This window comes from Falco cherrug, chromosome 7 (genome assembly GCF_023634085.1).
Source record: "Falco cherrug isolate bFalChe1 chromosome 7, bFalChe1.pri, whole genome shotgun sequence".
Taxonomy (NCBI): Eukaryota; Metazoa; Chordata; class Aves; order Falconiformes; family Falconidae; genus Falco; species Falco cherrug.
The window spans coordinates 65,341,576-65,369,136 of record NC_073703.1 but is presented as its reverse complement, the minus strand read 5'-3'; the positions used below and the strand labels follow the sequence as shown (position 1 = coordinate 65,369,136).

Sequence of the window (27,561 nt, the reverse complement as noted above, 5' to 3'; positions counted from 1 at the left end):
AGGAAGGGGGGTGGGGAGGCGAAGCCCTCTCTCCCCCCCCCCCACCCCCCACCCCCCGCACACACTTGTGAAGCTTTTCAGAGTCACCCTTCAGCATCAGTGGCACCGGCGGGCGAGCCCGGGGGAGCGGCGGCACCGGAACGTGCTCGGCAAACCGCAACAGCGATCAGAGGGTCCCGGGCCGCCGGCCCCTGCCCGGCCCCCCGCCGCACTCGCGGGGCACCGCGCTTCCCGGCTGCGATATTTTCTATATTATCCTTCTTTTTCTTTAAAAAAAATATTTTTTTTTCGCCGTGCTCCTTTTGCTTTCCGAGGAAGGACGGGGCAGTGTGGCACGGCGCGGCCGCCTGCCCCGGGCGTGCGAGGCGGGGCGGGAGGGGGGAGCGATGCCTGTGATGAGGGGGAAGGTCCTGCTCCTCCTGGGCTTCCTCCTCCTGGCCGCCGTGCTGGCGGCGGTGCGGGGGCTGCCCCTCGGCAGGCAGCGCGGCGGCAGCCCGAGGGAGCGGAGCGCCAAGCTGGCGGAGGTAAGGCAGCCGTCGGGGCAGGACGGAGCCGGGCGGGTGCTGGGGCCGGCCCTCCGCACCCTCCCCCGTGCTGGGGGGGGGGGGGCTGAGCGGGGCAGCCCGGCCGCTCGGGGGGTGCCCGGGGCCGGGGGGACACCCCGGGCGGGAGCAGCGCCCCGGACGGGGAGCGCACGGCGGGGGGAGCGGGGCTGCGCCCCCTCTCCCGGGCCGCTCCTTCGCTTGCGGCGGGGCAGAGCCCCTTCCCCGCCCCCGGGGTTTTGGGGTGGCCCCAGGTCTCTGCATCGCGCAGCGGCTGCGGGAAAAGGGCTGGTTTAGGTGCTTTAGCCCCAGTGCCCGGAAAGGTGCCGACCTCCCCGGGGGCAACACTCCTCGTAGGAGAAGCGGGGGGGCCTGGCCGCTGCCAGTAAAATGAGCAAGGTTGGTGGCTTGCCAGGAACTCCAGAACTCCGCTACTACAAAAATAAGATGTGAGGGACTGAGGGATTTCAGCCACCGGCTCTCCTTCCCGCTGGGATGACCCTGGGGCAGATTCCAGAGTGGTCATGGTCCCCCCTCATCCCGGCGGCCTGGGGACCCCCAGCCTGGGTCCCTCCAGAGCCCGAGTCTGGCCAGTCCCGGCTTCAGGATCCTGGAAGCAGAAACTTCAGCAGGAGGTGAGGGACTGGTCAGACTGGAAACCAACTGGTGAGACCTGATGGGGATGCCAGGCAGGGAATGGGGAAGAAACAAACTGCCAGGAAGGCAGGGAGAAGGGTTTGAATTAGAAAGACGGACAACTGAACGGATGCAGCAAGCTGTTAACGTCCTGAAACTGTTCTCTGGAGAAGAAGAGGTTCAGGCAGCAGAGCTGTATTTGAAAAAATACCTTTGAAGAATGCTGCTGCTAAAGGTGGGTGAAAGACGTGGGAGAAACAGTGGGAGGAGGAGGTTGAGTAGGACGGGGTATGAGCAGCTCAGCCCATGCTGGCGATCCACAGCAGCCCGGGAAGCAGCACGTTGGATCTGCAGAGTCAGCCGGACTGGCAGAGGAGGTGCCGAGCAATGGGAATGTGCCTTACTGCTGGTTCTTGCCAAAACACGCGGCTGATCTGTGGAGGAGTCATGCCACCAGCTCCTGTCGGATGCACAGAACTCTGCTCCAGCAGGAAATCCAGTGAATAAGTGCGAAGAAGGAATCTGCCACACGGAAAGCCTGGCCAGTGGGCAAGAGGGAGCACGGGCCGTGTCCAGCCAAGTACCACCAGTCGAGCCTGGTAATGGTTTTGTCTGGAGGGTGGACCGAGCAGATTCTAGCAGGACTGCTGGGGATGCTCTGTGCTGTAGCACTGGTAGTACCGTGTTGGTATTGGACATAGATGCCGGTTCACTTGGCAGACGGATGCCAGGCAGTGTGCTTGGGACCCGGCTGCAGAGGGAGTAGGATTGAAATCCCTTGAAACGCTTGAAATCCGGGAAAGTCTTGCAGCCCTGTGGCAGGGGGCATAGGATAGGGACAAACTGCACGTTAGGAAGCTGAGCAGGTCCCCACCGCGGGATGCTATCTCAGTGGCTCCTTTTTATCCGATGTCTAAAATACATCAGGAAGCGGGGCAGCCCGCTGTCGGTCCCAGTTTGTGAATGGTTGTGAATGGGGAGCGTTGTGCAGCCGGCCAAAGATCACATACGGCACTTACACAGCGCACCCTCTGTCCCCGGGATCTTTGCTTCTCACAGGAATACAAACATACAAGATGTTTACAGGCAAAGGTTGGCGGGTGGAGGTTAGGAGCGAGGAGGAAGATGAAGAATGGATTCCTCTGGGGGTCTGTTGGTGCTCCCGTGCATGCCCTGTGTCCCTCGGGGTGCTGGCTGCACAGTTCACATGGTAGGGAGAAAGCAGTAGGTGTTGCCTTGTGTCTTCTGGCTGCATTTCTGGGAGAAAATCCTCTGTTTCTGGTGCATGCCAGAGAGATTTTGGGGTAGTCGTGCCCGGCTGTTAGAACTAAAGCGGAGAGCACAAGCGCAGCAGTGTGGTGGTTAAAAAAAAAAAAAAAAAAGCCAGAGTGATTTTGGGTCATATGCACAGATGGTTCCTGTTGCAGTGCTGATACGTCCTGTCTCTATGGCAGCAGGGCAGCCACAGCTGGAGTATTGGTTACACTATGGGTAATGCCCTACAGATGTGGGTAGAATGAAGGGGGCCGGGAAGAGAAAAATAGAAATGACAGAGCAGAGCAGATAGACAATCAAAACCATTAAACAAATATATAACTTAGACTAATTTAACATCTTTATTTAAAGAAAAGATTTTTCCTAGGTTTGGAATTGAATGGGAGATTTTATAATCTGTGCTGAGCCTCAGAGTTGCACTTCTATACTAAAATAACTTAGGAAAATTAAAACCACTAAGGTTTTCAGTAAATTTTTTAATTAGAAAATCTTCTAATTGCAGGAAGGATGGAGGGAACACGTGCTTTATCTTTGGGCAATAGCTTTATCAGTATATCCCAAAATCCTGTACCTCAGTCAGGATCCATTACTTCCAGCTGTTCCCAAAGGAGCAAGCGCTTGCATTTACATTTTCTCAGCTGTGATACTGCACGGAAAAGCTTTGCCTGAGTTACATTGAGCCCAGCACAAGCAACAGATGCAGCAGGATATTTTCTGTTTCTTCATTCTATTTGACTGGAAGTTGAAAAGGCAGAATACTGTCCAAACTGTGACTTAAATCTAATGAGAGAGGATACCTGCTTATCTGGAGGCTTTTTGGTGATGTTTGGGAAGGCAGGTGGGCTCTGAAGCAGCAGGCAGGTGTACAGCAGGGTTTTTAGAAGCACTTTTGCATGCATCACACGCTCTGACATGGGCAAAAAATGTGACAGGTCCGAGTGCTGACCCATGCCAGCAGCTCTTCAGATTTGTGTAACTGAACACTTGGAAAATCTTATGTCTCTTGTGGAGACAAGAGACAGCTTATCACGTTGCTTAATGGTTTGTTTATTTATGAAGTCAGAGGAGTCAAATGCAAAATATGTTTTGATAAACTCACTGGATTTCAAAATATTGGCTTTGAGCATTGTTAATAAGATGTTTGGGTTCTTTCCAACTGACACCGATCGGTTCCAGTGCTCTTCTAGTAAATAGAAAATAGCTAGGGCTCTAACACACTAGAAAGGTGGATGCTAGAGGTGATTAGGTCTGTGTGAACCAACACAACTGCTTCAATAACTGCGCGTAGAAGCAACAGTGCCAGCGGTAAGGGTGATGGGGGTGCTGGCAGCGAGCATCCTGGTGGCGAGGGGTGTGGCTGAGCAAGCCAGCAGTGGGTTATGGAGGGTCCAACCTGCCCAGCCCAGCTCTGGTGGGCTTGGTGGACCCTCCTTTGCAGGAGGGAGCCACTCTAAGAGAGGGGGCCAAGAGCACTGGCAAGTGGGCTCCCCGAGGTTCAGGCTGGAGCTTGCTGTTGGGAGTTCCCCTGGTCTGAGGCTGCGAGCAATCTGGTGTCTGCTATAAGACACAACAGAGGGAAACAAAAGAAATACCAAGCGCAGCATAAGGGCTGTAGCTGGCAGCAAATCAGTGGGTTTGTCAGCACCTGGTGTGAGTGGCTCCTGGCCCCTGAGAAATAAGGAAACGAGTAACAACAGTTCGTGTTATTTACTGGTTCCATCATGCAGAGGTAGGGATGGGAAACTGCGTTTAAAACTGGAGGTCTACACCAAGATGTTTTGCTTGCTGATTAAAAATCATGATCTTGATTTAAATTGATCTGCCCTGTGCATAGGGAGTCTGAGTGCAGAGGAGTGCTTAAGAAATAAATGTGTAGCAGAGATGCGCGCTTGGCCAGATAGCCAGAAGCAGAGAGTAAAGGAGCTCCACAGCAATGTGATGTGGCAGTACTAGGTAAAAAGTGTTAAAGGGAAATGCCAGCTGGGCTTGAGTGAAGTTTGTCAGGAGGCTGTAGAGCCAGGGTAGCCCTGACATTTGGGAGCCATAATATAGCCTGGAAACGCTGCCTGTGGACCCGCTGGGGTGGTGGGCTGCCAGGAGGTCTGTGGGAGCCTCCCGTGTGCCTCCCCCGAGCTCTTGGTCCCTCCTGGCCTCCCCAGGGCTGTCAGGCTGAGAAGAGGGTCTCGCTTTCCCCAGTGCCATTTCGCCCCACCGCGGACCTCCAGCCTGTGTTGTCACCCACACCTGCCCTGAGTGGGGGCACCCCAGCCAGGGCACAGCCAGATCCCTGCGGCCACTGCAGGCTGTGTCAGTAGCAGAGTCATTTTGCCTGCGGATGTGCTTTTTACCTTTTCATTTCATCAGCAATTAAGCGTTCTTGTCCCTGGCTTTGTCCTTGGCGGAGGTCGGATTTGTGGGTACAAAACGTGCACTGAAGCATCCTTCCGCTCTGAAAGGGGCTCTTTGTGTGCAGGGAGGTACTTCACCCTTTGTAGCAAATTTCCTTTTGAGAAGTGCCAAATTATCTTAGTCAACACAGTTGAAAACCCTCCCGCCCTGGGGCTGAGGCAGGAGCAGAAACAAAGGGGAGCCGGGTGTAGGGAAGCTGCCCGACAAGGGGGCTTCTTCCCTTTTCACTGCACGAATAGGTCTGCTGCCTTCCCATTGTTACAATCAAAGGGGTTCCTGTAAAAGGCACATGTAAGGGGAAGAGATTAGGCATAAATCGCTCCACAGGGCATTGCCCAGCCCTCTCTCTGGGTTCCCAAAAGTGTCCTGCTCTTGCAGACCTTCTCCTTACAGACAGGCAGGCTGAGGGACTCATCCTGCCTCCAGCTGTGGTGCCTCCAAGCCCAGCGAGGTGATGGTGGGAGTGTGCTGGGGACTAATTCCTGCTTTCCTCTTGTCAGTGTCTTGGGGGTAGGGAGTGCAAACCAGGGATCGTCTGTTTTCCAGAGTTCCAAAATACATTCTTCCACTCGGAATAATCCCCCAAACAAGATGTCTGGACACTTCCCATAGGGAAGCCTGAGGACATTCTGAGCTACAGTCATGACAGCAAGGTGATACGTGCTGTCCGGCTCCTCCAAAGCAAATGTTGCCAGCCAGAGGTTTGATTTTCCTATAAAATACCAGAGCTTATAGCCAAGAAGCAGGGAAGAGATTGCAGCCATGTACTGCTGTGAAAATTGTTTCTGTTTCAGACAGAAGCTTGCAAAAGTGCAAGACTTTTTTTTTCTTTTTTTTTTTTTTGTGGACCATTTTTCAGGGAACCTTCATTGGGCTTGTCAGATGCTTTTACCTGGTCAGCTGTGAAAGTCAGCCCGCATGGTATTGCTTCCAAGCAGTTCAGTTTCTGCATGTTCCCTGTGTGTAGGGACTCTTGGGGCTTGTCTGAGAAGCTGTTATGAGATACACTTCGTCTCAGTACTTATGAGATGAAGACACCAAAAAGACGGTGACCTACCTGCCTCTGATTCCCCTGTGGCTCTTGGCATGAAGGGCACTGATGCCTCCTTGGCTGCAGGTTGGTTTAGTCTCCAGTAAATTCCTGCCGCCTTCTGGTCCCCAGCACTGCTGGATGGGTGCGAGATGGGTACGTGGTTAGAGGTGCCTGGGGGGTGTCCATGCATGTGGTGAAGGGGTGGTGAGTCGTGGGTTTATCTTTGATTAGAAGCTGTTGGTTGGCCCAGTCTGCCAGCACTTTATGTATCCCACGGAACTTGGGGTGCGAGGCAGGGCTGGGAGCATGTCCCGAGCCAGGGGAACCTCTGTCACGTAGGGTGCAGCGGGAGGCTGGCGTGGCACAGGTATGGTGCCCTTCAGGTCAGCTCTCCTGCATCCCAGCCCCGGCAGCCTGAGCCTGGGCGTGAGCAAGCCAGCCCTGGTTCTTCTCTGGCAGCCGAGCCCCGAAGCAGTTGCTGGGTGAGGGGATATTTTTCGTGGGATGGCCAGAGGGTGCTGCAGGAGGTGCCACCCCAGTGGAGGGCCGGCATCTTTTCACCTCCCTGGGATGTCCTCTCTTCCCTACCGCTCCTGCTGCCCTCCCTGCCCTCCCCTTCGCCTGCAGCTGCTCCCACCGCAGCCAAAATCCCAGGGGAGGCCAGCTGTGCCATGCCATGCAGCACCTCCAGCAAGAGAAGATGGTGTACGGATGTCTTCATGTCTGCTCTTCCCCCCCTGCCTTCCCCTCTGGGGACACTATGGTTGTGTTACATGGTTAAGCTGGTTGCTCCTTAAAATCAAAGATCCTCCTTAGGAGAGCATCTAGTTCTCTCCTGGGGCGTATCTGCGGGGTGGTCCCCCTCATGCCTCCGTGGAGGAGATGTGGGGCTGCCCAGAAGTGCTGTGGGTGTCTCTGGGTGCACCTGGGCTTCCCCTGTACCTGGGATTACAGCTCAGCTATTGCGTGTCTGTGCCTACCCTGGGGACCGGTCCTGGGGTTACGGGTGAGATCCCGCTGGGAAGTGAATGGCCAAAGGGAAGACAAGAGGTCAGCTGGGAGCTAAGATGCTGGGCAAATGGGGCTCCCCATTTGGATGTGCCCTAGCTTTCCTCTGACTTTGGAATTGTCTCTGCAGCCCCGCAAGCCTCAGGCTCCCATCTGGTGGGGAAAGAAAAAGTAATTATTTTTTGGTGAGGCACTTTGAAGTAGCAGGGACTGTCCTGGAAAAGCTTATGAACAATATAAACTGGAGCTAGAGAGGAAAGTTTCCCTACCCTGAGACCCTTTCTCCACCCCATGCTGATGTGTGGGAGTCATTAAATCCTGCCACTGGGCTGGGGAGGGGAGCCAAGCTCACCCCCAGGCTGGGGAGCTACAGTCAAGCACCTGGGCTGCTGGCAAAGTCACCCTGGCTTTGCCTCTTTGGGAAGCTGAGATGCAGCATCCCTGCCTGGATCCCTTTCCGTGCAAGGCATGGACATGCTCTGAGTCCAGCTCAGATGCCCATTTTGTCTTTTGAAGGGATCCCTGATGGATTTGCATCTGTTTAGTCGGTTGCCTTCCTTGCCCTGCTGCCTGGGGGGGTGGGGGGGGTGGGGGGGGGGCAGCCTGTGCACCCTGCGTGGGACAAGGGCAGCGGGTGCCCCCTGTGCTCCTGCTTGCCCCAAGTGCCCCCCCCAACTGCAACTTCTAGCAGGCTGGGGGGGGGGGGGCAGGGGGAGGCCAGCGTTACTCTGGTCCCTCTGGTTTCTGCGCTTGCTTTGGTGTATTTGGGGATTTATTCCTGTTGTGGTTTTGCCTGGGCTGCGGCGGGGAAGGAAGCAGCAGCTGGAGCAGTCAGAGGGTTACGGTGTGCAGGCTAGCAAATGTGCATCATTAGCTGGAACAAGTTAATGGTTACTGAAGCACAGGGGGTTTAGAGTTGGAGTAAGTTAATGGCAACTCAGTCCAATGCATTAAGAGCTTACGCGTATTACAGCTCAAGTATGTTAACGGAAAACATGTGCCCTAGCAGGAGCATTTGCTGGAGAGGACCAGAGGGTATGGACGTGTGTCTGTTCACCTCACCAGGGACGTCTCCATGCAGTCCCAGTGGGGGCCCTGCTCTATCTATAACTCTGCTGCTGCGCTCTATCTGAGCAGCTTCCAGCTGGCCCAGCTGCCGCGGAGGTCTCCAGGTACCCCCTCCCCAGGGAAGGCTGCCTTGCCGCTGCTGGGCTCCTCGCAGCAGGCACCACCTGTCAAAGGTTGGCCCTTGGACCTGTGCATTTGGGCAGAGTCTCTGGTGTGAGGGCAGCCCCGGCTGCTGGGCTGGGACGTGCCAGTGGTGCTAACCAGGTGCCCCAGTTTCTCCACTGCAAGGCCAGTGTGGTTCATCCATGTGGGAGGCAGGGCAGTCCCTCCTGGGGGGCCGGTGGGGAGGAGAAACTGAGCTGTGGTGGACCTTTCTGAAAGCCTTCTCCAAGTATGACATGGGAGACCTGCATCTATTCCTGGCCTTGCCACAGCCTAGCAGAGAGACCTTGGGGAGGTCATTTGCCTCGTCTGCAAAATGTGGGGTTTACGGTATTTGTCTCAGTATTAAAGAGGGAGAAGGTATTTATGGTAAAGAAACACCTGCAGGTGACACTGAGGAGGACAGAGCCAGGCATGGTGAGAGGTGAAAAGCCACCAGGCTCCTACTTGTCCTTGTGTCATGAGTGACCTGGGGAGCTGGCCGAGGATGCCACGGGCAAGTTACTCACCGGCATGCCCGCAGAAGAGCTGGCCGCAGTGGGAGCCCCGGGCTGTGCCGGCGGGGATGCGCGGTGACAGCGCCGACAGCAGCCTGGCCCACTGCCCCCCTGTCGGTCTTGCACCAAGTCGGCTCTGCTGTGTCCCTGCTCCTGGCAGCGCTGCGTGCTGCTGCTTCTCCGTGCTGTGGTGTCTTCTGCTCCTGGGCTGGCTCTGCCTCAGGGGCAGCTGAGTCGCTTCGCTGACCTTGGAAAGAGATTTGAGATTACAGTTGTCGCGACTGTGAGACATGAAAATAAATGTGAGACTTGAAAATAAATGTGACATGAAGCCTTCGATGCTGCCTCCCGCAGGCCCCTACTCAAGACAGTTGGGATGAAGGTAGTTAGAAAAGAGTGATTCCATATGATCTAAAGTATTTTGATAACCGCACAGAAAATTATAATCGTGAGGGCATAATAATTATCTGTACAGCCCACAGTTTGGTGCTGGCTCCTGCTGGTCTGTCATAAACAAGATCTGCCCACACAAGCGTGATAACCGAGTGCCTTGTCTGATCCACAAGCACTTGCAGAGCTCTCCCAAAACCTAAAGGGAGGTGTGTATGCCTTTATTTTAAAAATACCAAAAACAGCATTCGAGTGCAAGCTGATCTTGAGGTGGACCAGTGAGTAGAGCAGTTGGAAGGCTGGGGTCCTGCTCTTTACTTGTGCCACAGCCCCTTTGCAGGCAGGCATATAACCCAGGGCAGAAGAAGAAGGAGGCAGCTGGAAGTGTCCACTGCCTTAAATTACCTCTGGCAGAACTTCCAGAGCTCGCCTGTCAAAACTCTTGAGTGATGGCAGCTGCTGAACTACCTGCCTATAGGTCTAAAGGTGTTCTGTCTGATCATTGGGATTGTGGCTTGGGAAGTCTTACAGACAGTAACAGGGACTAGGTGGCATCTTTGCCTGCCCCATAGGTACCCACCCAGCTGTTGACACCTCTGGAAGCACGCTGTGCTTTGGCACAGTTCGTGGAAATCCGTCAAGCAGGTGATGAGCGGATGGGTAGCACGAGTCACTTGTCTGATGTGCATCCAGCGGATTTTCCATCTGTCTGAAAGACTGTGCCAGTAGATGGGTTATGTGCTGGTGGGTGGGTTGTGAGCCAGGAGGATCAAACTAGGGCTGTGGGGAGGCTAAGGTGGTCTCAGCTGGCTGGGCTAAAAAAGCCTTTTCTTTGCACAGCGTCTGTGATGGGGTCATCGAGGAGAGAGCATGTCCAGCACTATGGCAGGCAGCATGGCATCTGCATTTGTTCCTGTTGATTAGCCGGCTGTTCAACCTTGCTTTATTTTAGAGAGACAACAGTATTACTTGGAAAAAGTAATTTGGAAAAAAACACTGGGAAAACCTCCCCTTTCTCCCACTCCCACCAGCAAAAACTGTCCTGAGCCTTTCTGCAAACTACAGCCCCAGAGCTGCCCCCAGACGGGCTGGGCTTACCTCTGGAGCAAGCAAGCAGCATCCCTCTGCTTCCACAGAACCTTTGTAATGAAACACTGCTCTGGAATTGTTCCTGCCCAGTTTCAGTCCAAAGATTTTTTTTTTTTTCTTTAAAACTTTCTCCAGACCTTTGCAGTTCATTCGGGTGAATATGGAAGGAAAAGTTTTATGGTAAAAAAAAAAAAGGAAAAGAAAAAAATATGTTCTGATTTCTATTTTGCACTTGGCTAATTCATAAGTGGGCAAGTTTGGAACAAACTGCAGGACAGATTTTAAAATAATGTCGGAGAGAGCTTGGGGGAAGGAGTAAGAAGATGCTTGTGTAGACTCGGCTCTATTCAGGGAACAATCAAGAGTTCTCCTGGTGGCTTCTTGTTCCAGTACAGCGAGGTAAAACTGTTCAAAGGAAACCTGGCACAAGCAGTAATGATTAAGCAACAAAACCCCCATTCCTTATAATTATAGCCCAGTGCAAGGCCGGGCTTTAGCAAATATGTAATTTTCTTCACTGCGGTGTTAACAAGCCCAAAGCACTGCCGGAACATTGCCTCTGCTCTGACTCCCATGTGCCCGGGTTTTTCTAGTGGAGACGGAACGTGTTCATGCACTCGCTGCTTGGCTGGGGATGGGTGTGGGTGGCCGCTGCATCCCCAGAGCTCATCCTAGGGTCCCTGTGCGAGGGACTCACTCACTGGCTCCACACCACTGATGCACAGGTTCCAGCAGTGCTTTGCTCCCCGGGACTTATCTCCAGCATACTTGGCTTGGGTTTAACCCCGTGATGAAGAGCAGCTCTGCTCAGCAAGGTGTGTAGTTACAAAAAGCGCTGCCGGTGGGTTCATTGGCAGCTTGCGGTGCCTGCGGAGATGCTGAGGAACGAGCTGGAGGGATGAGTACCTGTGGTTGTGGTGGCAGCTTAGTGCTGTCCCTGCTTGCCAAAGGGCAGCACGGGGACTGCTCGAAGTTTTCACGTTTTAAGCTCCTGTAGGACCTGAGATGTCACATCTCTAATCACTTTTGCATAAGAGCTGTAGCACATGGACGTCGGTCATATGCTTTCTTAACCCAGGTTTAGTTCAGAGTCTTGGAGAAGTTTATAACAAAATCACAGATTTTAAGACCAGAAGAAATCATTAGATCCTTGAGTATATTCCCTAGCACAGACGTGGTGCATGTGTGTTGAGCCCAGTGACGTGGGTTTGACTGTCTCCACAAGAGATGTTGCCACTTTCCTTGTTAGCTTGTTCCTGTGGTTAATCACCTATGGCGTTAAAAGCATGTTCTTGCTCCTCGTTTGAATTTGTCTGGCTTTGACTCGGACATGTTGGTTCCTATTATGTGTTTCTGTTCTGGATTAGAGCGTCTCTGGTGCCTGATGGATTATTGCCTTAAAGAACTGGGAGATCAAGTCATTGCTTTCTCTTCTTAACAAGACAAACGAATTGTATTTCACTGGACAAGTCTTTCCATCCCTTGAAATGGTTTCGTGGCTGCTCTATTCTCCTTCTTCAGATTTCCAAGCCATTTTAATAGAGGTGTATGGACCAGAAATGAGAAAATACCAGCCTCTAGTCTTTAGAGAAATGATGTCATGCCTTTCCCTACACCTTTTCCATACACCCTGTCACCCATGTTACGTATAAATTAGGCATGACACTGGGGAGAATTGCTGATGAGTTCCTTCCCCTTCCTAATATATGTGCTGAGCTTGTGCCCCAAGGGTTTAGGTGGTCAGCCCCACACACGGGAGAGCCTGAACTATGTGGGAAGGGCTCCTGGGCTGGTGGGGAGGTGTGTGTGATCCTGCTTACAGCCTTCAGCCTAAAGATGGTCTTCACAAATGGAAAGTGCATACTCTTTCCCAAGTGCTGCCCCAGAGTTTCTCTCAGGTTCATGCCCTGGAAACCTTTATTCCCAGCCACGCAGGATATCCCAAGTGTCTGCAGAAGGAACTGCGGCAGCTCCCGTTTTGTCTTTTCCTTTTGGTGCTGGCTGGTCCCAGAAGGCTGGGGCTCAGCTGCGAGAGATTGATGGCTTCCCAGCACTGCACCCTCTGCTTCTGTGCTGTGGTGGCAAGTGTCCTTCCCCGGTGGCAGGAGTGGGGAGCTGGCTTAGCTCCAGGCTTGACAGCTTTATCCAGCTGTTCCATAGGCAAGGTGGAGGAGAGGGTGGGTGTCATGCAGCAAGGGTGACCCTGGAGGGCTGCTGCCTGCGTGGCTGGCAGGAGCCCCTTGGTGACATGGAGAAGACACATCTGCCTCTCAGGATCGTGGTGCCATGGATGCTGTGACTCAGAGGGAGCACTGGGCCTCATAGGACCTCACTAAAATCCATGGCTTGGTCGACTGGGGCAGGGCACTGGGCAGGACCTTGCTCAGGTGGGATGTCTTCTGATGCAGGGATAAATTTTAACCTGATGCAGCTTCAGAGCAATGTAGACAGTTGCAGAAGGGAAGGGTTGGGGGCTGCAGTGCCGTGACCATCGCTGAAGGACTCTGGGCCACCCAGGGCAGACACCCCTGGGGTCTTTGTGCCTCTGGAGGATTTGGGAGCTGAGGGAGCTCTGTTCGCCTTGCAACACTCTCGGAGCCAGCTCCCCTGGGGCAGTCTTACGTATCCCCTGTGGGAACAGTACTCTGAATTTCTTGAGCTTGTTTGGGCGTAAAATCTGAATTAGGCACTGAGTGTAAGTTTGGAGACTTGGAGTCTGTTCCTGGCTGGCTTGCTCTGATGTCCTTGGGTGAGCTTGGGTCTTGTTGCTAGAGGAGACCTCACTTTCATGTGTATTAAATTTGGGTTGTCTGCGAAACGAGCTTACCCAGCCCCAATAAGCTCACTGCCAACTAGGCAGGAGCACCAGCCCGGCAGGGCTGTTGGCTGCCCCTGGTGCAGGGGTTGCGCTGGGCACACGCAGCTGGCAGCAAACCCAGCACCGGCTGGTGTGCAGTGTGCCAGCAGTGGGACACGGCCAGGTTTGGCTCTTTGCACCCCCCCGCCCCTTGTTTCTGCTCCGCCTGGGCTCCTCCTTGCTCCCTGCCAGGGAGTCCCTGGGCACAAGAGACCTGGCGAGGGGGTGAGACAGGCTGGGGCAGAGCCAGGCATCCTTACCGTGGGTCCTTCCCAAAACAGTTGCGGGTTTTGGACAGGGGCAAAGGGAGCTGGGTGGGAAAAGTGGGGGCAGTGGGTCCATCTGTGGCCACGCTTGCTGCCAGCGGTGCCCCAGGAGCCCTCCCAGCCAGAGAGAGGGGTGAGCCCCAAACGCCTCCCCGCAGCCCTGTCTCCTCCGGACCCATCTGGTGAAGTCTGTCACCGGCCCTTCCCCGAGTCCAGCGCGCTCTGGGCAGCAGCCAAGGGACCAGCAGCGTCCCTGCTGCTCTTTTCCCTCCCCCTGGGACGGGGGAGTCGTGGGCTTTGATGTGCGGGCACAGGGCTGGGGACAGGCTGTGTGCGCTCATGAGAGCCTGGCCAGGCTCCAGCTGCCTTTGAAGTGCTCCAGTGATCAGGATGAAAGGGAGGAGAGTCCTTCCCCAAACCATCTGGCTCTAATTGCAGGTAGAAATGCCTCTCTGCGTGTCCCCCCCGTGGGGAGGGGGCACGCCGCTCTCTTCGTTAATCCCATGGCTCTCGGCTGGGCTGGCATGAAGGGCAAGAGCTTGGGAACAGAAGGGGGTTTCAGCTGGGCAGCCAGAAATAGGCAGCTGCTGGCAGAGATGCTGGGGGGTTCGGGCACCTCTGCTCCCAGCCTTCAGCTGCAGGGCCCCGCAGACCTTCCCAGAGGTGGCCCATGCCAAGGGGGGGCTTGGCCAGTTGTTCCCATCTCCGGTTTCTCGGGTGCACTGGAGCGGGCTGGCCCTTTGACTCGCCCGCTTCCATGCCAGCGCGTGCCGAGCGCTGGGACAAGGAACGTGGGAACTCGGCGTGAGCCCGGCCGTTTGGCAGGCTTCGCTGGCTGCTTCCCTCTGCTCCTGGCTGGCTGGTGGGGCTCCCTGCCCGCTCCCCCTGTGCCACCTGGGCAGGGCTGGCTGGAAAACACTGCGTGCCACAGCAGCAACAGTGGTTAAAGCCATTGGCAGTACTGGCAAGTCAGTTTTGTGGTCCTGTTCAGCTGGGCATCTTGCCTTTCCCAAAGGGATAAAGGTGCTTGGGTTCTATCTACCAGCAGTTTCTTTCCCTCCCTGTGGTAGCCTTTGGGCAGCGTCTGAAATCTCAATCAAACCTGTGTTGCTTGACATTGTCTACCCTAACATTACAGAACAATTTATTTAGGTGAGGTTTTTCTCCCTTGTCGTAAGGCCCTTGTTATAAACTTTTTATATAAACATATAAAATTATTAAATGTGAGCTCTGATAACTCTGCGACCTGAAGAATTCTTGCCATTACCCGTCTCTAGGGACCAAGCGATGGCCAAAAGGGAAGAGCAAGAGGCGGAAAGCCAGGCGGGATGGGCAGGGGGACAGCAGAGGGGTGCAGAGAAGGTGGTCGTGGGGATGGGAAGCACCAGCCTGAGCAGACCCGTACATTGTTCAGGTGCAGTGGGGCTGAGCCCTGGCACAGCACAGGCCACTGGCTATTAACTTTAATTAACATGTAAGTTCCTGCCTTGACGCTACAATAAGATGGGACAGAGGAACCATTTGGTGCAGGAGACCAGAACCCTTTTGCTGGGCAGCACTTTGCTCCCTGCACAGCCACCCTCGGGAGATGTCCTCACCACCTCTTCCCCCTCCAGGTCTCTGCTTCGTCCGACCCCCGCTCGGCAGGGGATGATGAGCTGCCACCACCGGGGAAGGCGCGGGGGCTGAGGCGGAGTGGGCAGGCTGGCCTGCGGCGGCACAGGCGCCGGGGGATGGCTCAGCAGGCTGCCAGGAGCCCGGCGATGCCCCAGCCCGGCAGCGCTGGCCGGGAGGAGAGCCTGCCCTTCGTGCTGGACCTGCAGAGCTTGCCAGGGCTGGCCAACGTGGACCTGAGCGCCCAGAACCCCAACATCCAGGTGGGGAGCAGGTCTGGGCGGGATGGGGGGGATGCGGGCGAATTCTGCGTGTGTTCCCCAGCCTCGTTTTGTTCCCTAAGAGGAAAGATCTTGTGAGTGGGGTCCATGTGGCTGCTGCCATCTGTCTTCTTGGTAACTACCAGATGCAAATAGCTGGCAGAGGCAAACTCCTTGCTAGAGGAATTTGCTCACAGCCTTTTCCCTGCCCCCCCTCCCCAGCCCCTCTCTGTAGAGCAGGAGCAAACACTCCTACAGGAGTGACCTCTCAGTTTCTGAGGGTGGTGTTGGTGCCTGTGGGTGATCACCAGCTCCTGCACCTCCTGTTCTGCCCCTGCTCAGTCCCTCCCCATGAGGCGAGACCTCTTGCACTCTTCACTGGTCCTGTAGCCCAAACCATCTCTGGCCTCAGAACCAGTGCAGGGCTTGGCAGGTCTGTCCCAGGGACCGTGCCTCGGCTCACTGCCCTGCCTCATATCTGGCCTCCAGGTGACCATCGAAGTGGTAGATGATCCTCAGGCTGAGATGGAGATGGACTTGTTGAAGGAGACAAGCAATGACTGGTCCTTGACGTCCTCTGAATGGCTGTCCCACAAAGACCTCTTCTGGCCCCTCTTCTGGGAATACACCGACCCTGCTGAGGAAGAGGAGGAGGAAGAGGAGGAGGAGGAGGAAGAGGAGGAGGAGGAAGAGGAGGAAGAGGATGACAACCTGGATGTAGGGGACAGGGAGGAGGAGGAAGAGGACAATGAGGAAGATTACACAGCAGAGTATGAGGAGGAGTCCATGCTCAGTGGAGTGGGAGGTGACTGGGACCAGCGGTGGCCTGGGCAGAAGAACTGGATCTTTAAGGAAAAATATAATTATGGTGAGTCCTCCTGGGTACGTGCAGCTGCCCTGCAGACCAGCACTGCCCTCCCCTGCCCTGCCTGACCCTCAGCCCTGTCTCGCTGCAGGGGGAGCAGCCCTGCACCCAAGATCACAGCGCACTGATGCTCAGCTCCTACTTAAAAAATTAGCAAGTATGCCAAAGAGCAAGGCCAGCACCCAGAGGGGGCTTCCAGCAGTCAGACGTGCCAGCATCCCAGTGGGAATTGTCCTTGTGTGTAATCAGACTGGAGCATGAACTCCAGCGAAGGCATGCTCGGATGAGAAATACAATGTAAATGTGAATGGCAAGTGCTGCTGCCATCAGCTCAGGTCCCTGCGATGACGGCAGTGCCAGAAGCCTTAGCCACAGACCTGGCAGCCCCCAGGAGAGGAGCTGCAGAGGGCTAGGTGGCAGGTGCTGTTGGGTGGACAGGCCAGGGCACCACAGCAGCTCCCTCCTGCAGCTTCCCAGCCACGAGCCCAAAATCAGGCAACCTTTGCTAACATGAGATGCTTCAGCATCATGGCCAGTGCATCGGGTGGGTTCGGTGAGGATGGGGGTGGGCAGCAGTGCCTGTGTGGGTCAATATGACCGTGAACAAAGCTGAATGAGAGCCTTTGCCGGGGGCTGCCTCCCTGGGGTTGCCAGCGAGGACAGGGTTGGCCCTTGGCATCACATGGCTGGGCACCTCCATGTGCCCTGGGCAGTGGTGGCCCTGCATGCCTGCAAAAGACATCCCAGGGACAGGGAAGAGCTGAGGGAGGTGCTGGGTGGCTGCTGGCTCCCCTCCCACTGAGGCTTTCCTGGGGTACACCGCTCTCTGCCTCTTCCCTGCCGTGCACAGACTATGAAGACGAGGAGGAGTGGAGCCCATGGTCCCCCTGCAGCATCACCTGTGGCAGTGGCAACCAGAAGAGGACCCGATCCTGTGGCTATGCCTGCACAGCAACGGAGTCGAGGACCTGCGACCTGCCGCGCTGTCCTGGTGAGCCCTTGGCCATACACAGCTTCAAGAACTAGTTGTGTTTAATGTGATCTGGGCTAATGACCACAGGGGTTTGTCTCCACGGAGAGGTTGTGATGGGGCTTCGTGGCTCCCCAGTGGAGAGCGACCGGGTGGTAGAGCTGGCATCCAGCTGGGTGTGCCACTCCTGGCACCGCTCTCACCGGGAGCTTGAAATCCTCTCGTGAGGCATATGAGAGCCGGGTCCCTGCACTGGGATTTGCATAACCCACAGCCTTGGGTGGGTCTGTCCTGCATGTCTCGCTGCCAGCCCTTCCTTCCAGGCGCAGGGCTGTGTAACCAAAACAGTGGTGGGAGAGAGGGTGGAAGATGGACAGTGTCTGGTGCCCTCACAGAAAAAAAAATCCCACCACTCCTCCTGGTGCTCAGCTAGCTCTTTGGGTTTTTTTCCCCTCTCAAGGAGCAGAGGGGGAAATGGTCTTGCCCACAGAGGAGATGCCTTTCAAAAACGACAACACCACAGAGCTGTTCAACTCAGGTCAGCCTCTGCCTCTCCTTTGCACCGGGGGCTTCGGTGCCAGACCCCACGGGGTGGGTGGCTGGCTGGTGCGGGGGGCTCTGCCAGGGGCTCCTGCATCTGGTGTCCAGACCTAAGTCACCCACACCGCTGCCGCAAGCAGGCATGGGCAGCCATGCTGGGAAACCCCGCTCCTCCCACAGCCCTGGTACAACATGGTCCTGCTTTACAGCGCGGTGGCTGCGGCCAGCCTGCCGCTTGCCCTCTGCCCTGGGGGGATGCTGCCAGCCCAGCCCCTGTAGCAATGGGTGCCCCGTGTAGAGCCCCTGCTCGGGGCAGCTCTGCCCCAGCGTGAGACCCCTTCCCTCTGTCACCGCCTCGGGGATGGAGCCTGGCTCTAGCTCATCCCAGGAGCCCCAGCTCTGCCCCAGCGTGAGACCCCTTCCCTCTGTCACCGCCTCGGGGATGGAGCCTGGCTCTAGCTCATCCCAGGAGCCCGGCTACTCCTGCCTGGCTGTTGCAGGCTCCGCTGGTTCTGCTGGTGAGGCTGCCAGCAAAGGGCAGCTGGGTAAAGCGGGGTGCGGGCTGCACGTGCCCTCACCCTTTTGGTGCCTTCCCCCCCCCCCCCCAGAGGTGGACAGCTGCGAGAAGTGGCTGAACTGCAAGAGCGACTTCCTCACCAAGTACCTCAGCAAGGTGCTGACGGACCTGCCCAGCTGTCCCTGCTCCTACCCTCTGGAAGCTGTCTACAGTGCTGTCAACCTGCGCGATGAGCAGCAAGGCAAGAGCTTCCGATGGCGGGACGCCAGTGGCCCCAAGGAGCGCCTGGACATCTACAAGCCAACAGCACGCTTCTGCCTGCGCTCCATGCTCTCCCTCGACAGCACCACCCTGGCTGCCCAGCACTGCTGCTATGACGAGCACACTCGCCTCATCACCCGCGGCAAGGGGGCTGGTGTCCCCAACCTCATCAGCACCGAGTTCTCCCCGGAGCTGCACTACAAGGTGGACATGCTGCCCTGGATCCTCTGCAAGGGTGACTGGAGCCGCTACCACGCCGTCCGGCCCCCCAACAACGGGCAACGGTGTGCTGACAACCCCACCGAGGAGGAGTATCTCTCCCAGCTGCAGGAGGCCAAGGAGTACTAGCCACAGCCACGCTCAGAGGAGCCGCGGCCGCTGCCGGCTCCCACCCCAGCCCAGCCTGGCAAAGCCCTGGCCCTGCTCTTGGGCTCCTTGCTGGCACCGAGCATGCGGCGAGGATGTGCCGTCTGTCTGTCTCCTCAGTGGGACGCCTTGGCCCCCCCTTGGATTCCTGAGGGTGCCAGAGGTTATTGTGGCTGATCCCTGCTGTGCCACCTGGGGTGGTCCTGCACCCCAGGGCGCCTGGGCTGGCACGCGGGGAGCCACAGGGGATGGGAGGCGTGAAGGGAACGCGGGGCTGCTCCCGTCTGCTTTTGTTCTCTACGGTCTTTCAATGCAACCTGAAAGCTGAGCGTCTGCAGGGTGAGGTGGGTCTGCAGGGTGAGGAGGCCTCAGCTCCTGCTGGCTTCACGCTGCGTCTGAGGAGCTGGCCTGCTGCAGGCAGAGCTGCCTGCTCTTGCCTGGACACCTGCTGGCCCACTTCTGAACCTGGTGGTGGGTTCCTCCTAGGGAGGGGGAGGGCTGTCCCAGCCGTGCACATGGAGCGGGGACCCTTCCTTGGGTTCTTCCATGCGCAGTTGGGAAGGAGCAGGGAGAGGCTTAGCAGGGTTTCATGGGCCCGGGGGGTACATGGGGCAGGAGGGAACTGGCCACCTGGGCTCCCTTGCCACCCTGGGTTTGGCTGCAAAAGGAAACACGGGGTGTCAAAGCCAGACGTGAGTGGAGGTCAGCACAGGGGACACGCCAGCTGTATGCATTTCAGCCCCGCTGCCTCAGTGCCTGGGGGAGTGGGGTGGCAGCACCCATGCAAGTCCCACTGCCAGCCCACCTCCACACCTCAGCTCCCTGGCAGCCCCTGACACATTTTAGTGCTCGGGAGCACCCGTGATATGACCCAGCAGAAAGTCCTGAGTTTCTCACCCACAGCCCTGCCGGGCAGGAGGCAGCTCAGCCACCACTCATGCCATGGAGAGGAGCAAAAAGCACTGAGCTGAGTTCTCCACGGGGGTGGGAACAAGTCAGGCACTGCTGGGAGCACCCAACATTGCCACTCTGGTCTGCTGCTGCTGGCCTGGGGCTCTGCTCCATGCTGTGTCTGCCCAGGTCCCCAGCGAGGGGCAGCCCGGAGAAAGCAAGTTGTGGGTGCACCCTGCGCTCCCCAGGCTCCCTGCCTGGCCGGGCAAGCCAGTGCGGCTCCGAAGGGGGAAGACACACATGTGTGAATGTCAATAACTGGTGTCTGCAGGTCATGGATCACGATGCTCCCTGTTGGCACTTTGGTATTGCCTGGGTTTTATTCAGCGTCAGGTTCATGGCAGTTTCTCCCAACATATTTTGGGAGCTCCCAAGTTTCCTGCAGAGAAACCAGGCTGAGCAACTTTATCACTGGACATTCAGTTGCTGAGCCTGGCAGAAACTTCTAACCTTTATTTAGCAAAGTTTACGCATCAGAGGAAATAAATGAGCAAGTGAAGCACATGTAAAGAAGAATGGAGTGATTTCTAGACTAGAGGTTTCACCCAAGGCTTTTGGCTACTCTGTTTTTCTGCAGGACACTGTTGGACAAAACCCCACCTGTCTGGGTGCAGAGGTCCTTGGTTGGCTGTCCTGTGCTAGGTCTGTCCTTGCAGGAGCTTTCTCTAGGGCCAGTGAATATCCATAGTCTGATAGCTCTTTGGGGAGTCTTTCTGGGAGCGTCTTGTATCTGTTGAGTGTATGTTGATCATTTTGCCTTGGTTACTGATAGAATGTTACATCCTTGGTCATTCAGTACTTCATGGCTGGCAAAACAAAAGTATTAATGAAGTTACCAGTGAATTATTCTTATTTAACTGTTATTCCACACTCATATCCCCAGACTTCAGTTACGGGTGCTATCAAAACATAGGCAAACACGATCCATTTCCCAACAGGCGGGCAGTCTGAGATGACCAGTGTTATGCAAAGGGTGAGAAGGACAACGCAACCAAATAAGCATTGATGGAGACCCAGGCTCTGGTAAATTTTCATGACCATTACATGTTCCCTAGCCCAAATGGTCATCTGCTCACTAGTTTCTGGTAAAGAGGTAGGTCATCAAGAGGTGGTTGAGAGGGGGGTGCAGTAATCTGGTGGCTTGGTTCTGGGGGCCTGGGATGTGTGTGGGGAGGCTCAGCAACAGGCATGGAGGTGTTTGTGTGGGAAGCCAGTTGAGTGGCCGAGGCCATGGTAGGATGAGCTTGTTACCTTCTGCCATTTAGCAGAGCATCTTCCCATTTTGTCTCCCTTATCCTGTCATCATTAACATCAGCAGACTCTCAGAGGAGCTTATTTACCAATAGCGCAGAAACTTCTTTAAAACAACCTCCCGTTAAATGTGCCTAGTGTCCAGCATTGGACGCACATGTGGAAGCAGGATGTCTGCAAACAGCCTTTCTTGGGGGAGACTTTCCATAGCTCAGCCAATTTGTTTGTTAGACTGGCTGCTCTCTGATCAAGTGCTCTTATAGTGAGGACTGCTATTCAGGATTTGCATCCTCCTCCTCTTTATACTGGGTGTGTCAACCAGTCTAACCCCCAAAAAAGAAACTATAATTTTTGTAGTAAATGGAATTCTTGTCCAAGGGCGAGTAGAAAAAATTCTTGCATTGAGCTCCCCCTGCCCCCAAAAGCTGGCTGAAAGCTGGGAGGCTGTTCTGCCTCGCTGCCTCTGTGGTTTGGATGATACAGGCATGAACTGGAGCATGAGAAATGAGAAGCAGCCTTGTTCCTCACACAAGCACCTTAGACACCAGGAGGCTTTGCGGGGCACCATGAGAAAAGTAGACATTAAGCAAGCACAAAATTTTACTGGCTTCTATATCCCATCAAAGGTTCTGTCCAGCCCACTGCTATTTAAGTGATGAATCTCATAAGCTTCCACTCCTGAAGTTTATTTTGGTTTTATATATAATATATGTCTTTTATTCCGACAAAATTTGATAGAGAAGAATTCTTTATTCTGATACTGCAATAAAGCACTTTATATATGTACGTGTTGCTGATGTTGTTCAGTCGGGACTGAAGCGTATGTTGCAATTTGTTTTGGTTGGGAGGGATGCCACTGTGCTGAATGTCTTGGGTCCGCAGCCCCAGCTGTACTGCAAAGACCCTGGTGGCTTCTCTTCCTTCCCTTAGCATTTGCATTTGATGGTGTCTAGCTGCAAAAATTGCAGCTAACAGAGACTGCGCAGAGCCCACCGCCGCAGCCACGGGATATGGGAAGTTCTGTTCGCAGGGAAGGGAGTCTCCTACAAGATGATCAGGGTCAGTGCTGCGAAGCAAATGCATTCCCTGTGCCTTCAGCCCTGATCCCAGGTTTTACTCCATGCTCAGCCTGGCCAGAGCTGGGTGCCAGCCAACCTTACACCAGTATACTGCTTTAAGCAGGTGTTGGGCATGGGAGTGGGTGAAAAAAAGCACCGGCATCATCCCAGCTTGAAAACTGGTTTGGCCCACCGCCTCCAGAGCCAACAGCTAATGATAACAGGGGGATTTGCAAAGCTTTCCAGGGATCACAACTTCCCTTTGCTGTTAATTTGCTGCATAAATCGTGACCACTTCCAAGCTCTTGCTGTTTCCAGCTGTTCTCCCTCCTTTTCTCTTGCTCCTTTTGCCTTGTGCTGGCTGCACATCTGTCAAGGGTTATCTGCTGCTCCAGCATGGGAGGTTGGCTTCACAGCTGCCTGGCGCCGTTGCTGGCCCCTGCCTGGGGGGAGCAGGCGGCTCCTCTGGGTGAAGGATCCTCTGGACTTCCCGCTGGTCTTCTGCAACATCAAAAACATTGTTGCATGGAGCCCAAGCCAGGAGCAGCAGGCTGAGCTCTGCTCTGCAGGAAAAGCAGTGCAGAGAAAAATCACTCTTTCCCTGGAGGGGCAGTCAGCAGTTACTGCAGTGTATTTAATGTGCCTGACATGCCTTTATCCTCTGCCACAAAGTCCTTGCTCTGCTGGATGCTGAGCCCTGTTCCAAAACTGGGCTATAGAAATCCCAGTCAGAGGATGGAAGCAGGAGGAATCGCTGCCCTCATTCTGCAGGTGCTCAAGACCTGGAGATGTTGCCTGAAATCACGGAGTGAGTCTGTGGCAGTATCAAGGTGCACCTTTGCCCGCTGCACGAGACTTCTTGACCAGTTGAGTTGTCTTAGTTTAGCCAGCCCGGACTGGAGCTTCATGCGGTTCAGCTGCACCAGTTCCCTAGCATCCGACTTGCAGCAGCACTAGTCTGTGCACGGACGGAGCTCTGCCCAGGTTTTGCTGGGCACAGCAGTCAGCATCTGCTTGTCCCTGCAGACCTCCCCTCTTGGCCCCAGATGAGTCAGGGGCAAGCTGTGCAAAGAACTGCTGGCTGTGAAGGACACCTGAAGGCATGGGAGCGCGGCACGCAGCCCATCTTGTGGGGTGGAAGGGGGATCTCATAGAAATGTGTTTACAGCAACCCAGACCCCATTAGCTGTCACCTTTCTTTCCAGGGCTTCTGCTCCAAGTCTTTGCTCCTTGGAAAGCACACAAAAAACCCAGCTGGGCCCAGAAAGGAGATGCTTTGGGAGGAGAAGACAGAGGATGATGATGCCAGGAGAGTCTGGCCAAAGCCTGTAGAACAGACCTGAACCTCCAGGTCTGGCCTTAGCCTAGGAAAGAGCGAGGTGTGGTTGTGATGGTCTGTGGACCTTGAGTTAAGCTCTGGAGAGTAATAAAAGACCTTTCAGGCACCCCTGTAAAAAGACGTGCCCCACTGTGCGGCCATGTTAGTCCTCTGGGCTGGCTGTGCTGGTGGCACAGCGTGGCACACAGCCACCAACTTCTCTGTAGAAGAGAGGAAAAGGAAAAAAAAATCACACTAGCCGCAATTTTTTGGCAGTAGCCCTGCTGCCGACAACGTGAACGCTGGGCGAACAGGAGCTTGTGGCAAGAGCTGGTCTCCAGAGCTTTGCCTCCGCCATGAGCGCAGAGTCACCCCAGCAGGTCTCCAGCACCCATCAGAGCCCGTCCCCAGCTCCGCTTTCACCGATGCTGTGCAGAGGGATGCTGACACCACACCAGGTACCCCTGCTCGACATGTTCGCAGGGTGGGATTTACTCCCTCCATCTCCACAGAGGATGGACCCACACGTTTGTGGTCAGGAAAAAATGTCTCCCCCTCCTTCCCTGCCACGGAGCAGCCAGCTGCCCCTTGGAAATGCCGGAGAGGAGCCCAGCTGGCGGGGCCCAGCCCCTGCTTTGTTCCAGGTCCTTGCAAGCACGTCAGCTATTCTTCTCTCGCTGCATGAGAGCCTGGCAGTAGGAATCACAGCCTCGCACAGCTTGACCGTCATGCAGGGGCCAGGGACCACAGCAGAGCCCATCCACAAGCCTGCATCCCCATCACAGCATCCCCCTCCAGCCCCAGCCCCGCTCTTCTGTGCACTGGGAGATGAGCAGCAGCTGGCAACACAGCTGGGAGGGCTCTGAAAAGCCAGGAGCAAGGTTCCTCCAGGCATCACAGCCTTCTCACATGGGGATGTACCACAAAACAAATTTGGATGGGGTCTCGAGAGACTACATAGCCCCACCATAAGGGTAGGGGCTAATAATTTCTCACTGGTGGGTCCTGCTCTCTCCTGGGCTTCAAGCTCTCCAGTGATGGAGATGCCACAGTAACCTTCAGCTTTACTGTTCTTGTAGGGAGAAATACTTTCCTAGCACCCAATCTAAATCCTTTCTGGTTTATTTTAAGCCCACTGCATCTTATCTGCAGTGGTCACAGAGAGCATATTATTGCCTTATTTGCTCCTGCCTTGTGTATTTCAGAATTTTATCGCTGTGTTCCCTCTTTCCCTCCTTCTGCACCATCTTCTTTTCTCTAGACTAAATGCAATTCTTTCAGGCTTTCCTTAGAAGCTGTACTTGTAGACCTCCAGTCAGTCTTGTTGCCCACCATTGGGCTTGCTCCAAGTAATGCACATCTTTCTTGAAGTGCAGAACCCAAATCTGAAGCCACAGGCTCTTGTCTGGGGATTTCTTAATGCTATATGGAAAGATTTCTTCACAAGACCTACAAACCCCAGCCTGCCCAGGCAGCTTTTGTTCTCTTCCATGATGTTCTAAATTTCTGTGCGTTTGAAAATCCACTGTAACCTGCCCAGCTTGAACATCTTTTACAGTGTGCTGCCATGCCTGTTGCTTCCCCCCTTGTACATGTTACTGGTTGTTTCTACCTCAGTGTAAAACTGAATTCAGTGAGGTCAAATACACTTTTCTTTTATCCCCCTTCCTGGATCACTTTTCCTCTTGGTTAAGATCATTTTCAATCCTAAACTTGTCTTCTAAGGGTTTTACAGCAGCAGTGGTGATGTCTATTATTTTGGACTTTTAAGTTATCAATTGTATTATCTTCTATACTGAAACATACTGGATTAATTACAGCTCTGTTAGGCCTTTCCTTATTTACTAATAAAAATATCATATAAAACATTGCCTGAAGTCTTAATAAAGCCCAGATATTCTGCCAAAAAGAAAGGCATTAGGTTGACTTGATAGGAGTTGTGCTTGTTGTAGCCATGATATAGGTGTGCTGGTTGTTACTTTTTAGCTGATTAACCGGGTATTTACAGATTACTGACTGTATTTTTTCATGAATTGACGTTACAGACTGATCTCATTCCCTTGGCACTCACCTCACTCTCTTCCTCCCTCTCCCCAGCCCCATTCCCCATCGAATTCTGAAAGGTTACTCCACTCTCCCAAGTACGTGTTCCAGGGTAAACTGCATCAGACCCTCTCAAGCTGGAAACATCCAACTACTTTTACTTTGGCTTTTAAAAAAAAACCATTTAACCTAAGTTCTTCCCCTTTTGCCATTGAAGTAGGGTTGGGATGACATTTCAAAGCAGCTTTAAGTTACTTAGGCTAGGGGCTTTCAATGGCTTTGATTTGTGGCCTGCTTTTCCCATGGAAGTTTCACATACATAAATGATCAAAACACAGGAGACACGGCCAAGGGAGTCACAACACATGGTCACCTAAACCAGCATCCAGTCTCTGGCAGTGTTCAACAGCAGGTGATTAGGAAGAGTCAAGAAGGACAAGCACGCGTCGCTGTTTCACCAAAGTACTTTCCCTGTTGCCAGCAGCTGGTGACCCAGAGGCTTCTTGAGCCAGGTGTGATGGTTGTTCCGTTTAATAGCCCTTAGCTGGTTTATTCCTCCATGCATTTTTCCACTCCTGTTTTGAAGCCATGTAAACTTTTAGTGGCAGCGTATCAGCAGCTGCAAGAAATTCCAGAATTCACTAAATGTGTTCAGAGACTCCTTCAGTTTATTATGTTGTTTGATGGTTGTTCCTCATTTGTCTTCTCCAAGTCCATAGCCAGTCAGTGTCCATGCTCATTGCTGTGAAAAATTCACTATTTACTTCTGTCTCTATTTTCTGGGGTTTTAACCTTGGTTTTCTTTAATTCACAAGACTTTCCCTCTTATCCTGTCAGTTCAGATTCTTGAAGGGCCTTTGAGCAGAATAATACCGGACCTTTGCTTTTCTTCCTCGTGTTACGTAGCCCTCCCTCCCCCAAATAGCTGAAGGACTGCAAACTGTGTCCGGCTCTCCAGACGCTTCCAAGTAAAGCAAAGGGCTGGGGTTTCTTGTTAGCATCTGTACGGATGCCTGCACCAGCTGTCAGCTGTGGCTGAAGGAGTGGGTCTCCTTGCCCAGAGCAGGCAGAGGCAGCGCGGGGACCATCACTAGCATGCAGTGACTTAAGGCTCAGATTGCCTTTGCCAAGTAAACGGCTGAAGCAGTATAAGGCATTACCACCGCTGTGCCCCGGTAAGGTTAGTACGTACTGACACGCTCCGAGCCTCGGGCTAAGCGCTAGCTCACAGCCTGGCCTTTCAGCACCAGCTTTCCTTCCCTGGTGGGTTAGTGCAAGAGATTCTGTTGTGAACAGCAGCCAGGGCACGGCTGCGTGGCTGCACAGCCTGCTCTGCTGCAGCTGGGATGGCGTTTTCCAGCCCGAGGGGCAGGGAGCCAGCTGGGGCAGCACCAGCATCACTCAGGGCAATCGGTTTTGCTGGCAGAAGAGCCCTCAAACAGCCCCCGAGCAAAACCCGGGGTCCCGAGCCCCCAGAACATGGGCTGCCGGCTGGGGCCAAAGCGCCGCCTATTAGAGTAGCAGCAGGATGCCCAAAGTAAACCCTGCTTGAGATGAAAGGAAGGCAATTAAAATTCCACTTCAGCTGCCTTCCTGTCCCACTTCCTAACCTTCCAGCGGCAGGTGATTAGCGGGATCTGCCTTGTGCTGCCCTGGCCCAGCTGTGCCAGCAGAGCCCCGCTGCAGGCGGGCACAGCTGCCCACACGGTTGCCCGAGCACAGCCAGGACACCGTGATGCTGCTGTCGAGTGTCAGGTTAACTTACGAGCTCATTCATTCCAGTCACTTTGCTCACCTCTTACCAAAGCTCTTGTCTTGGCTGGGAACACACTCGCCAACCCTGCTGTTTAAGGTTTCCCGTGTTTCTGCCCAGCATTCCCCAAGCAGAAAACCAAACACCTACGCTGCACCGTGACGTCAGCGTGCTTACATCACGTTACGCTCCCGCAGCCTACCAGATGTGTACAGTAGTTCATCTGCGCACAAGAACCCTGGCAAAATGCCTGCGGCCCCTTTCCCAGCTGGATGGTGCTTGAAGACACCCCCGCAGGACACAGAGAAGCCCTACCGTATCTACAGGCATCCAGTCTTGGCACAACTTCCTTTGCGGTCACAGGCCAGCACAGGGGTAAGCACACAATATAGAACTTACTTTCATACTGCACTCTTGATGTCCCTACACATTTTAGCATAAATAATCACTTTGGACTAGTGAGTGGAAAAGGCCAGAAATGCTCTCCATAATGTAAAAGGCAACTCAATTACATTTGGCATTTTTTCAATGGAAACTAGTTTTTTTCCTCTCTCTTCTATTG

The 27,561-nt window shown here is 54.4% G+C and overlaps 1 protein-coding gene across 1 annotated transcript; it reads left to right on the top strand.

Annotated features, from left to right (window-relative positions):
* The first annotated feature begins 385 nt into the window (after positions 1–385).
* On the top strand, positions 386–21,613 carry ISM2 (isthmin 2). Its single transcript, XM_055717250.1, has 6 exons — positions 386–524; positions 14,849–15,109; positions 15,596–15,974; positions 16,822–16,962; positions 17,402–17,479; positions 18,090–21,613. The coding sequence occupies exons 1-6, from the start codon at positions 387–389 to the stop codon at positions 18,605–18,607; spliced, it is 1,515 nt and encodes a 504-aa protein (XP_055573225.1). The 5' UTR covers position 386; the 3' UTR covers positions 18,608–21,613.
* The last annotated feature ends 5,948 nt before the right edge of the window (positions 21,614–27,561 follow it).